General features: G+C 47.2%; 1 protein-coding gene across 1 annotated transcript in view; it reads left to right on the top strand.

Annotated features, from left to right (window-relative positions):
* Positions 1–298: 298 nt before the first annotated feature.
* Positions 299–13,701, top strand: part of BACE2 (beta-secretase 2) — a 52,124-nt gene continuing 38,721 nt past the window's right edge. The window contains exons 1-2 of the mRNA XM_027887386.1: positions 299–449; positions 637–1,298. Of these exons, the coding sequence (XP_027743187.1) occupies positions 299–449; positions 637–1,298 (813 nt within the window). The remainder of the gene's footprint in view (positions 450–636; positions 1,299–13,701) is intronic.

Here is a 13,701-nt window from a genome sequence, read left to right as displayed (position 1 = left end):
TGACCAGGTGTTTGCCTAGGACAGCAAATTGATCAGCGGACAGCGAGAGTACACACGGCTAAGGCTGAGTAATTTTCAACTTCATCGACTACAGAGAATGGGGGGAAGGGTCAGAAACAGCCACAAAGTGACTCTGCTGAGACTTGCCTGGTGTTATATTACAAGGCTTTGGGACTATCTGCTTCATCCAGCCATCTATCTGGCGCTGTCATTACTCCAGAGATCTAGAGACTAATTCCATCCTAAGTGTTCCCATCCCTCAAAAGGCCGCACTTGACTGCCGTGATTAACTCCGTGCATGATGAAGACATTCAAAAAGCCTCGCAGGCTTTCTCCCAGGCAGACGCCTTGCACGCCTCGCTCCTGCCAGCGCCAGGAGATGAATTTCCACACGCACATCCATCCGCTTGCCCGCTCCTCGCACACGGACACCGCACCCGCATCCCCGGGTGACCCCGCATTCCCACCGCCGCCTCCTCCTGCCCGAGCACAGCCTCTGCTCCCGCGGGGTGGCCAGGGGAGCCCCGCGAGGTTGCCGGAACCCTCCCGGAGCCCCGGAGGAGATCTCCGCTCCGCCGCTCTCCCTTTAGGGCTTTCTGAAACTTTTCTCCCCTCGGCGCCGTCACGCTCCGATAGCGGGGCTGCGGGCTGGGCTGGGCTGGGTTAAGCTGAGCCGAGCCGAGCCGTGCCCAGCTGGGAAGTTTCTCCCGAGGGCGCTAGGTCGGAGCAACTTTCCCGCACGGCCCCCGGGCAGCCGGAGCGCTCGGAGCTTTGGGCACCGTGCGGGAGGAACGCGAGGAGGAGCTCGCTTCGAGGGAGGGGGAGATGGAGCCGGGGCGTGGGTAAGCCGCTCCCTTCTCCTTCCTCCTCCTCCTCCTCCTCCTCCTCCTCCTCCCCCCTCGGCTGCTCCCGTCTGGCAGCCAGGCGGCCGCTGCCTCCGGCCGGAGCCGCCGCACTTGGGAAGCGGCCCCCGCGCTGCCGCCGGGATGGGGACGCCGCTGGCGGCTCCCGGATTCCTGCTCCTGCTGGCCGGCACCACGGGGCTCTGCCGGGCTCTCTTCTCGCTGCCGCTCCGCGTGTCCCGTCCCGCCGCCCCCGGAGGGTCCTCGCCCGCCCCGGTGGTGCTGCGGCCGGGGGGCAGCGCCCCGCAGCAGGACCCCGCCGGGGCCGCGGAAGGCTTGGCCCTGGCCTCGGATCCCGGGGGCACCCTCAACTTTTTGGCCATGGTGGAGAACCTCCAGGGCGACTCCGGCCGCGGCTACTACCTGGAGATGCTGATCGGGACCCCGCCGCAGGCGGTAAGAGCGGGATGGGGATGCGGGTTTGGGGGAAGGGGTGGGAGGGTGGGGGGCAAACTTCTCCTGGGTGGGGGCGAATCTGCTCCCCCCCACTCCTCCCCAGCCTGGCCCAAACGCAACTTTCTCCCGGTGTTTAGTGCTGGCGCCTCCCTCCTTCCCCCTTTCCCTCCCCTCCTTCCCGAGGGATGGTGCCGGTGCTCGGCGCGGGGGAGCGGCGGCGGCAGCAGAAGGGAGTTTCCACGGGCCAGGAAGGAGGGAGGCGCATCATCCCCCCTTCCTCCGCCCTCCTGAACCCCGGCTGCCCAGCCCTGTCCTGCCCCGACCCGGTGACTGCTCGGGAAATCCCGCCGACCTGCTCCCCTGTTTTAGGCTGTGTCACGGCTTTTGAATCCGCAGCGAGTTGCTCTGTCAGTTCGAAACCACCGTGGTTTTGGAGACGGAGGGTGCTTTTTATATTCATTGCTTTTTCTGAGCTGCTTTGCATCGTGATTGGGCGCTTTGGTGGATCTTCCCGGTGCTCCCGGGAGAATCGCTCGAAATCCTCCTGCTGAACTAAGTGATGGCTGGGCAAAACCAGCCCCTTCTGTCGAGAATCCATGTGCTACTCATTAACAGCGCAAAGAACGATTGTTTTCTGAATACTGTTTTCAAACAGACCGTGCTGCCCTGAGTCTCCCCCGTCTGCATCCACCAGCGTGGCTGAAGTGTTGTGGGGTTTTGTTGTTTTTCTTTTTCGCCATGTAGTTGCTCTTTCATCTGTGTCATGAGATCCCAGGAGGAGCGGTGCTGGGCTGCTGGTGGGGATGACTAGTCAGCTGAGTGGGGATTAATTTCCTGAGAGTCCTCCGGGCTTTTCCTCAGAACTTCGTGTTTGCTTCAGGAGTTTAGGTCCTTCTGTTCCCAGTGTACACAAAAAAAAAAAAAAAATCTTTATTCTTCTGCTTAACTACTCTACGTAATAAAAAGCCAATGAATGCCAAAATGCCCAGCCAACAGGAAGTGTTCAGCTGTTGTTACATTTTTGGACGCCTGTGAACTCTTTCTTTTTTGCACTTCTAATGTGAGAGGTTTGGCCACATCATCACTCTCATCGAAGTGTGCCACGCTAGGATCAATACATGTATTGAGAAAGGCTGGCGTGATCAATAAATGGAGTTTTTAAAAAAAAAGCACCCTGACTAGGTCTGGCATATCAAGGTGTGGCCCCACAGCCACAGAGGCCATGAAATAATTTTTCCTCCGTGTTGAGCGCTGCATATTTGACTATTTCTGTTCCTGTGGCGTTGTGAGTGCTTTATTACTCCAGGGAACATTCAAACATTCAATATTGGTTTCTGCCAAGGATCAAGATACCGGAGTTGGTTGGACTAATAATCTAATTCAGTATGTCTTAAATGAAAAAAAATAATTTCAGGTAGGAAAAAGTGCCTATCAAGCGTATCATCTCCTTATGTGTCTAGGGGGATTCTGAAGCTGGAAGAAATGGAGAAGGAAAAATGTGGCATGCTTTTAATAATATGACTGGAGGTCTAAGAGGGAGAAATGTGCTGCCCTCAGTACACCCAGAGGCTTCACTTACGCTTAACAGCTCCTATTACTTGTATTACAGGTGATGTAAGATTTCAGCTAAACTTCCCTCTGATTTCTTATTTCTTTTTCCACCTGAAAAAAAAAAAAAAGAAGCACTTTGAATATGATTGCAAAGCTTTTACTGTTTTGAACTAGTTCTGAGTTCTTGCAGAGTTAATTATTTAAAAGACAGCTACTGGTGTTTAGCACATGTGAGGTTTTGTTCACGAGTAGGCCCACCGAGGTTGTAAGTAAGGTTATAAATGCGCTTGTGCTTCCAAAATCTGATCTTGGTGTGTAGTGACTCAGTGGAGTGCAGTTAAAATTTATTCTCTACTTTTGATGGGGAAGAATTTGTTATCTCGCTCCCTGCCTGAAACTGGAAGGCTTAAAGATCACAAATGTACTTGTTTTTTTTCCTGCTTTGCAATGAATAGTATAAAGCTACAAAGCTGCTACTGGTGCTACTTGAATCCTTCTCATGCTGATGCTAAAAGCAAGTGTCTGGATACTGCCAAGCGTTGGGATTGTGTTAAGCTCCTTGTGCAGCGAGTTTCCGGAGTTGGAGTGGGCTGTGCATGATCATGTGGAAAAGGAGAGATGTCTCTTACTGATTTAAATGCTCCTCCCAACCTGACTTTTCGCTTCACGTCAGAAGCTGCAGCGTAAAGTGATGCTTGGACGCATTCCAGTGCCTGAAGGGAGCCTACAAGAAAGATGGAGAGGGACGTCTTAACAAGACCGTGGAGTGACAGGACAAGGGTGAATGGCTTCAAACTGAAAGAGAGTAGGGTTAGATTAAATATTAGGAAGAAGTTCTATGCCGTGAGGGTGGTGGGTCCTAGCACAGGTTGTCCCGTGAAGTTGTGGTTGCCCCATCCCTGGAAGTGTCCTTGGCCAGGTTAGATTGGGGCTCTGAGCAACCTGGGATAGTGGAAGGTGTCCCTGCCCACGGCAGGGGGGTTGGAACTGGATGTTCTTTAAGATTCCTTCTGGCCCAGGCCATTCTATGATTCCTTTATTCTTGCAGCCCTCCAACATGTGGGGAATTCCCAAGCTAACTCCCTTCCTCACCCAGGCCTGTCCTGGCACTGCCGAGCAAACACAGCAGGTAATGCTCTCCTGACATTTTTCCAAGGAGGAAGGAGGAGACTGGCAGAGAAGAGCAGCACAGCTGTCAGAGCAGAAGGGTGGAGGGCAGAGCTGCCCTGGATGGCCTCGCAGAGAGGGGATGGGTAAATGCACACAAGGCAGTCAGTAGTGGGCCATGACCAACTAGCAGGCTTGTGAGAAGAGGCACCAGACGTAATGCCGTGGTTACAGCAGCGCTGGCACCTGCGTGTGTGTGCGTCGAGCGTCGGGAGCTGCTGTGCCAGGATGGGGAACGAGCATTTGTGAACGACTTCAGCACTACTGAGCTCCTTCAGCTGCATTTTTAGAAATTTTTCCTTTTTTTTTTTTTTTTTTAATTTCTGTTCTTGGAAGGAAGCTACTATGACAGAATTTCGTTTTTCAGGTCATTTAAGGCATGCTTTTTTGGCTTTGGTTCCAACTCTGATTTGTCATATAGCAGATAAACACAGCACAGAGCTGCGATTCACAATGGCAGTTCTGAAACACTTGTTCTGATGGTACAAAAATAGAGCAGCTGTGTGAAGTCAAATTTATTTTATTTCCAAGACAGGAAACTTCAGTGCAGTCAATCCAGTTTTGCAAAGTGTTTGCAGCCAAAGTGTTTCTGATCATTTGCAGTTTTACAATACAGTATCCTTCCTAATCGTATCAGATCTCCAGACTAGCTACCAGGTGGTGTCAAATGTCATTACTCCCACTAATTCCTATTCATTCACATGTAGACCTACTTAAGAACTATGTGAAAGGTGAAGAAGGTGTACTGTATTGAAGAATGTGATGTATTTGTCCCTTATTTCATGGATGTATTACTATATGTCCTACTTCTGACGGATTATGTGCTTTATACCTCTCTGTATAGGTGCACTTCTTCCAATTCCAGATTTAAATAAGAGGTGGCAAGAGCCCAATATGAATTGTGTGCACTGTTCTTAGTTATTTCTTTAGATAATCTGATGGAATTCCTTTGCTCTATCTTTTATTATTTTGCCTACCGTGAGGTGATAAGCGCTGTGAGAAACTGAACCAAAGATCATTTAGGGTTTTTTGCTATCTTCACTGCAGTTCTCTTCATATTAATTTTGTTTCTCCCACGAGCCTTTGACCAAAAGAATAGTCAAACCCTTAAAAAAACCCATGTTCTTCACAGCTTTCTTGAAGTCCATCTGGACTGCATTAAATGTTTGCAGGGAAAGCACCATCGCCTCATCTCGCATCTTGTGCTAGTCCTCGTGGTACGAGGTAGGGGTAGTCCTGCTGATCCCACAGCGTTTCCCAATTGTGTTTTTACTGAGACCAGGTGAATGTTATTCCTGCAGCTTCATTGTGAAGAGAGGCCGGGCTTGTGCCTCCTGAGAGCTGAGATCACATAGCTCTGGTCTGATTAGCGGGTACTGAAACCCCAGCAGGATCCGAGTTGTGCTCTGAATGCCACATCTCCCTTTTTTCAGTGTCATGTTTTTTTCGTTCTATGCGTGGAGAGGGTTTATCTGCTGTTTTTTTTTTTTTTTGTTTTTTTTTTTTTTTTTCCTAATGGCAGTTTGTTCTGTGCAGGGGGTGAGCAAAAACCTGTTCTGTAAACTTGCTCTGAAGTTTTAAGGTCAGAGTGGGTGCTGGGTCTAACAACCTTCACTGCAAAACACAAACTCCACTTCCCATATAATTGGTGGGAGGTTATCTTTCCTTCGGTTTCTCCCAGCTATTAAAGAAAAGAAGGGTAAGGAAGGATATGTATTAAGTACCTCAAGTGCGTCTGGACCCTTAAAATTTATGGCTTCGTGTTTCGAAGGTGATGAACACACACATTAGCAAGTTCTCAACCTGCAGCCATTCCTCCTTAATTGGTGATGGCCCTTATTCCCTGAGTGTTGGAAGGAATGAAGATTGTGAGGGAAGATTCAACTGCTCTTGTAATTTCACTGCTTCACTAGTCGTGCTGTATTAGGTGATAAGGGCCTGATTTCTGGAGCTGTGCTATTCCCCAAGAAGCTAAGCTCTGCTCTCTTAATTTTGCTGAAAAGGAGTTACTGTCTTTCCAGATGCGAGAAGTTTGAAAAACGTGATCTCTCTCCACTCAAATATCAGAAGGCAAGTTCCATCTCAAGCCTCTTTTTCTGTCTTTTTGGTTTGCTTTAGATTTTTTTTTTTAATAATTACTTCGGTCTTTTATGTTTATTTTTTGAATTCTTTATGAAAGCTGAAGGGTTGAGAAGCAAAGATGAGTGCTGTGGTGCACTGGAGTACTTTGAGGCAGCAGGGTCAAAATCCCTCCAGGTCCACCTAATGGAAGTGCTATTGAAAGGCAAAATATTTCTGTTGTTAAACAATGAGTACATTTTGGTTGTTGTAATTCAATGCCTGCAAAATAAAAAGGAAAGGGACCTGGCAGTCATAACCCAGGATTAATATAGTGAATGTCTGTGGCATGGTGGGGTGTGATGTATTTTTGACCAAAGACAAAGCAAATAAACATACCAGGTTTGGGTCGACAGAAAAGTCCCTGGCTTTACAAATTAGCATTCCAGCACCTCCTTCCAGCCAAAATTAGCCCTGTTGAAAGGGACTGCATGGGGGTAGTAGGGCCTGTACTACAGAAACAACCTGAAAAATGAGTAATAATTACAATGGAGCTGCCCTGAGCAGGGTATAGCACTTGTGTTCTGTAGCAAGGCTTTGTCCTGCTGTGTAAGTGGGCTGTGATGTCCACGCACAGGGTGACACTAAATGGAAGAGGCTCACTGTGGTTGTTCCTCGGGATGTAGAGCCTCACTAACTGCTCCTTTAAAGGTGCTTTCTCCTCTTCAGAGGAGTAGTGGATGCTTTATTTTCCAGGGTTGCTGGCTGCAGCACTTGTGCATTCAGATCCTGGTGGGTCGGGGCAGAGGAGCTGTCATGAGGAACAGGGTTGGTGGTAAAAGGTGTCACACTCACATTTTTTACCACTCCTTACATTTCCTTCCCTGCCAAAGGAAAAGCATCAGGTAAATTTGGAAAGAGGAAAGTAGAGGGTGAGCAAATAACTGTTTGGCTGATTAAAGAGTAAATGAGTTGGGATCTGGAGTAGAAATGAGATGGAAATGAAACAGTGGACAAAAGAAAGCCCATGTGCGATTTTTGTGTGTTTGGATGATTTGGATTATTAAGGAAAGAATACTTTTCTTGTTGGTTTATTTTTCCTCCCCTTTCCCCCCCCTCTAACCTGAGGGCTGTGACCTCTAGGGATAGTGTCTGGCAAGACAGATTTGAAAACTCCTACACCTTGCAGAGTTCTTCATTTTCTTGAAGGGCACTTACGGCTTCGAGTATGCAAGGACACGTTAGCTATTAAATTGCCTCCACATATTATTATCTTTGAAATTTTCTCACTTACTGTGGGTGAAACAAGTCTGACCTGAAATGTTATCTGCTCGTGGCCAGGTATAACTCCATCTGAAAAAGGAAGCTGGCAAAATGGCATATACCCTTGAATGTGGGCCTCTCCAGCATGAGTGGGACAGACCTCTCTCCCCTTTCTTACTGCCTGTGAAATAGAGATGTAATCCTACATACACTTGTGTAAATAAGTGGAGGAACTTGTCGCTTCTATTTCAGCCCAGATTAGGACTTGAGATCAAATCTTCAAAGTAAAGGAGGCAGCTCTCGGCTGCCTCAGAAAAGGAAGTGTTTTTTCCTGCCGTTGGTGGGCCTGTCCTGCATCTTGCTGCTTTTCAGCCTGGGTTTGCTCTATAGATCTGAGCTCACGAAGCAAAAGCAGATACCACGCTGCTGTTCAACTCAAAAGTTTTACGTTTTGAGTCCGTGTCCCATTAGCTCAGCTCAGTCCTTCAGAGCACTTCAAGTAGCCCGTGACTAAATCAGATTTACATTTGCAATTTTTTGCACTTGAACTCCTCCCTTTGTTTTGAAAGAACAAGTTGGCTGCCCGTGTGTCTCCTCTGCACCTGCCTCCACCACAGCCACCCGCGTGACCGGAGGGCGGCTTTGAAGAGCCCAGGGAGTAGGAACCAGCTCTCTTGGGTTGGTAACAGTCCAGTTGAGACAAAGACCTCAGCATGAGCAATCCACTGTGCTTTTCCTGGCGAATTCAACACACAGCAAGCTCCCCTACCACTGGCAGCACCTGGGGTAGCTTGAGCATGACTCCATCAGCTCCATCGTTTTGGGGGCTCTGCGCAGCAAAGGATGCAGCAGCCTAGAACCACCCAAGGTGCTTGGTAAACTTCTCCCCCTTGGGATGAACGTTTGGCCACTGAACCTGCTGGTGCCCACACACCCAGCCCTCTGAACAGGCTTCCTCCAGGCGTGGCTCTCCGATGGGCTTTGGGCCGCGCTCACCCCAGAGCAGCCGCGGAGCAAACTCGGCTCTTGAGCCTCCAGAAGGCCTTGGGCCGGAGGCAACGTTTGCTCCACCTTTTGCCAAAAGTTGACAAAATATTTCCTTTCTTCCCGTCTTCTCTCTTTTCCCTCAGTTCTTCCCTCATTCTTCATTTTGCCCGTCTCTCCTACTGCTGTCGCTGCCTTTTTACGTCTGGGAGTATTTTACGGGGAGGGCAGCAGGGGACAGATGTTCTAGAGCTGTTTTGTTTTTCTAAGAGTCCTCCTCAAACAGATGAAACCTGCAGGGTCTGGTGAGCAGGGAATTTGAGGAAAATAAGCTGGATGGGGGAAAAGGATTTTATTCGAGTGAAAATTACAATTCATTTAGTACAATTAATGTGTCATAATTAGGCCCTTTTGAAGGGAATCTGTTAAGACAGTAATTGCACTCTGCAATCCTTTTTTCCCCTCACTGCTGCTTACTAATAATTTGATATTCTAAAAAATAAATTACTTGTAGATTTTGTCCTATTTGCTCAGCTTGTGAGTACTAAAATTAGTTGATTTTATTTGGCTTTATGGTTGGCTTATTTTTGTACCTATTTACTAGCAAAATCTGCTGTTGAGCTAGATTGCATGTGTTTAGGGAAGATGCCTGTGTCACACACTAGTCTGGTCTCATTTTAAAAGAGGAAAGGTATTAATGCTGCAGTAACACTTGGTAAGCTTCTTCTCCCTATACACAAATTATTCTGCTCTTAGGGATCCAAAACTCCAAAACCAACATTTTTGTTTTAAAGAAAAAGAGATGACAAGAACTGAGAGTCACCTTTCCACTTAAAGGAAGGGATTAAAGGCCAGGACCTGCCATTTGACAGTAAAAAAAAAAATAATTGGATGCTTTTGACGGCCATCTCTCAGATAATTCCTTGATATTTGTTAGGGATCTGGCTGTGAGAGTGGACTGTAGAAGAGCCTTCTGTGACACTGCAGCTGGTGCTCAGGTCATGTCAAAGCCAGATGTGAGAATTTTCTAACCCACCCAAGCTCTTTCTGCCTCCTACTTTGCTGCCATAGACAGGAAGCTTCATACCAGAGAAGATCAGGCATTTGGGGCTTCTGTGGAAATAAAAGGCTTACCTGCTGTGTCATCATATGGAAGGCTGAGTTCTGCATGTGCCCCCTTGGAAATTTTGGTGTGGTGTTCAGGAAGAAGCAAATTTGGAAGATTGCCTTTGGCAGCAATGGCTTTGGCATAGAAAATAAAATACTGGGGTGTCCGTTTTGACTGCAGGCTTTGGATCCATTTTTGAAATTGTGGCTCAGTGAAATCTGAAGGCAGGTTTGGTTTGGGTTTTTTTCCCTAATTTTTTTCCTACCTAAATGGAAACTTTGCTTCCAAAATTCCGTTAAGATACCTGTTGATACAGAAACCTTGGCTGTCAGTGTTTGCAGCATAAGAAATGAGTACTTGTAATGACTTTTCAAGGCCAGGCTGGACGGGGCTCTGACCAACCCGGTCTAGTGGAAGGTGTCTCTGCCTGTGGCAGGGGGGTTGGAATAAAATGATCTTCAAGGTCCCTTCCAACCCAAGCTATTCCATGATTGAAGAGAGAGCATACTATTCGAATTTGGAAGGTCTTCAGGGCACTATTACCCTGCTGCTAAAGCATGGTGTGGAAAGACCTGTGCTTTTATTCACTGTGTTGCGTAGTCAATGTCTGCTACGGGTGAGAGTGAAATGTGAGGCGTGTCAGAAAACGATTCATCAATCCTACTGCTACCTTTCTGTATCTAAAGAGATTTTTATTTAATTCATTCATTTTTCTTCTCAGTGACTCTCGGGTTGCAAATAAGACAGAGGAGTTCAGAGGTGGTCACACTTCCCAAAAGTCTGAGAAGTGCTGTAGCAAGATAACATCTGATGCAGTCAGAGTGCTTCAGTTTAACTGTCACAGAATAATCTTCTCATTAGTTCTCGGATGCAAAGTCCTTCAGGGAATAACACAAACATCTCACATGATCCAAAGTGCCAGATTTTTCATTTGAACTGCTGAGATAAATAATGGGAGGGAGGGAAGCTCAGAAAATGTCTCAGGAGCTGTAGTTAGGAATGCCAGTGAGTGTTACATGTTCCAGCTAAAACTAACTTTCATTTGCACTCTGATGAGCCTTCAGGTTAACTCTGTATTGGCAAGTGACCAAATCCTAATGGTAATACCTGCAGGTTTTTGGTCAGATTTGGAAGCTTTCTCTGTGGCAGATGTGCACAACATTTGATGTTGCCAGTGGGCGAAATTCCACAATTCCAGTGCCCTGAGCACGATCAGCTCCAACGTGGCTGCACTTGCTGCCTCCCCTGTAGTGTGTACCAGACAATCACAAACTGTTTTGGGTTGAAAGGGACCTCAAAAATCATCTAGTCCCAACTCCCATCACACATCTGCCATCTCACAGTGAGTTGTAACCCCTGGCCAAAGTAGAAGTAGCTTAGTCCTACACGCAGGTGGATATCCAGAGGAATGGATAGTAGGAATGAATATTCCATGTGTTGTTGTGATGTGTCCTGGCAGACTTTATCAACCCGAGAGCGTAACTAAGTCTTTTAACTTCCTGCCCTACGAACTCAGCCTGGTATGTGGAAATAAAGCTGTGCTCTCCTGCGTAATCAAGATTTTTATAGTGGAACTTGGTTAACAATTGTATTGATGTATGAGCCACGGGCAAAGCTGGTTCATTTCCCAGAGCTGCTGCCTCTACAGTATTAGCCAAGGTAAAGACTAAAGTACGAATGTTTGAAGAGAGAAAGAAATAAATGAGTCCAAGAGCAGGGGGAGGAACACTGCTGCTTTTAAAAGAGAACTAAAAAATCACATCTTACTTCACTTGAGAGTCAAAACTGCCTTTTAAATCGCCCTGCCAAAATTTTAAGTAGAAATGTTAGAATAAGTATGAATAAAAAATGGGATTCTTACTTTTAATAAATCAAACTCATCATTCTGACGGTGCTTAATAGCTTGTTTTCTTTTTTTCCCCCCAATCAAATAGTCCTTCCTGCTATTAATGGAATGTAATGCTGCTTTCTGTTTGTGCCTTTGAACTCCCTTGTATAATTCCAGGGAACACCCATGATGACAATCAAATTCTGCCTGGTAATATCCTAAATAGGTCAGGTGCAATGGGGAGCAAAAGCATTCCATCTGTTGTATTCCCTTTATTAATTGCCAGGGAAATAAAACCACTGGAGTTGCATCACCTTGTTTGTGTTCTGAGGCCTGGGGCTGCCTGTGTACATTCCTGCGGCCCCTGAAGATGCCACGGAGCACTGGGAAGCTGCCTGGCCCTTCACCTTTTCCCCAGAGGTGTGGCACAGATTTCCTAGCAGGGAGTGCAGTCAGAACAACCCAATTCCAGTCCTTGTTCTTGTTGGCATAGCTGAACTTCTTTCGGTTTTCATCCTGATCTCTCCCCACCCTCCCTTTTTTGCCTGCACCAGCAGATCCAGTGGTGTCCCTTTACCATCCTTGTAGCAGCAGCCCAGTAGGTGTGTGAAAGTGTGGGATTGTGGCTGTTTTCTTGGCATGAAGGGAGGAACAGGGGTGGGAGCTGCTGTGGCAGGTGAAGAACAGGTAGTTCAAGGGAGTGAGGGGATGGGATCGGTCTTTTCAGCTCTCCAGGCTGACACATCCCAGCTCTCATGTGTTAAATAAAACCTGGCAGTGCTGCAAATCCAGTCCTGAAGAACAAGTTATGGCATTTTTATTGCAGAGGTCGTGCCTTGAAGTACAGGGAGTTCACAGCTGGCTTTCCAAGGTGTGTGCTCGTTTATTTGCCTCTCCGTGATCTCGGCTAATCCAGGGATCTCAGCATGTGAATGTGGGGTTGGTGGTAGTTTCTTGGCCTCCAGGAGGAAGAGGCAGATTTCACAGCCATGAACTTGACTTAAGGAGCAAGGTGGGAGTTCCCACATAATCATTGACTTTTCATGTTTTGGGAAGTTTGGTTGTCTCATTGTTGCAGTGTATGGATAAAGAAAACCCGGGAAAAACTATGCTTATCCAGTTTGGTTTTGCTGTAGTCTTTTAGGGGAAGTGCTGGAAAATATCTGTAAGCATTCAGTGTCCTTCTTAAAGAAAAGCACCAAAAAAAACCCATAAGGAGAACTTCCTGAAGCTGGAAGGATGTTATAATGAGTGGTGGCCCCACTGTGTGGGGAAGAGCTCCTTCTGGGGAGAACGGAGAGACTTGATGAGTCAGGAGTGTCCTGCCTTCACCTCTCCTCCTCGCAGCTCTCCAGGCTTTGAAAAGCCTTTGCTAACAAACACCCATCTCCAAAACCAACATCTTGACAGAGGAGGGGGAAAAAAAAAACTGAAAAGAGTTGTGTCACCACAAGGGCGAGTTGATGGTGGGAGGAGAGGTGAGAGATCAGACCTGGTGTGCAGCCTGCTGAAAACTCTGGTTTGTCTCACTGCTGTCCTGCAAGCTTCATTTTCTTCCTACTTGCCTTTGAAATGTAGCCTTTTTCCAAAGTTACTCGCTGCCTTCAAATCATAGAATCATAGAATGGCCTGGGTTGGAAGGGACCTTAAAAGATCATCCAGTTCCAACCCCCTGCCATGGGCAGGGACACCTTCCACCAGCCCAGGTTGCTCCAAGCCCCGTCCAACCTGGCCTTGGACACTTCCAGGGATCCAGGGGCAGCCACAGCTTCTCTGGGCAACCTGTGCCAGGGCCTCACCACTCTCACAGGGAAGAATTTTTTGCTGATATCCAATCTAAACCTTCTCTCTGTCAGATTGAAGCCATTCCCCTTTGTCCTGTCATTACACACTCTTGTAAATGGTCTCTCTCTCAAAAAAAAAAATATATATTAAAAAAAGTTTCTTAAAATTGAAGGAGCAGCTTTGGCACCTGCTTTCACATCTCTGGTGCAATTTGAAAGCCAGGGCCTTACTGAAATTTGAGATTAAAGTTCAGATTTTTTATGTGAAGGAGACCCTTTAATGGAGATAGAAATAAAGGAGTGAGACTGAACCTCTCCTGGGAGGTTTCTGCCTGCTGCTGAAGGACAAGATGTCTCTGACAAAAGGGAGATTACCAAAAAATATAACAGTGCTCATGGGGCTAGAGATCCCTCCTTGCCTAATCTCAAGAACATTAGGAATGGGCTCCATAAACGATATTGAAGTTTGAAATGTGTCCCTTGATTAATTTTGTTATTTCCAGATGGCAGAATAAACATGGGCAGTGACTCAGGTGTAGAAGCTTGGGCAGGGTGAGGAAGGTTTGAATACCAGTCAGTTCAAGCCTTCTTGAGTTTACTTAGTCTGGCTTCCTGGCTCTCTGCAAATGCATAAAACTGTTTTGGTCTTCCTGCAGTTGG

This window comes from Empidonax traillii, unplaced genomic scaffold, assembly GCF_003031625.1.
Source record: "Empidonax traillii isolate 1590-97213 ecotype Southwest subspecies unplaced genomic scaffold, ASM303162v1 scaffold208:size1045274, whole genome shotgun sequence".
In the NCBI taxonomy this organism is placed as follows: domain Eukaryota; kingdom Metazoa; phylum Chordata; class Aves; order Passeriformes; family Tyrannidae; genus Empidonax; species Empidonax traillii.
Note: the sequence above shows the minus strand (reverse complement) of the source record. Positions and strands in the feature narration are given on the sequence as shown.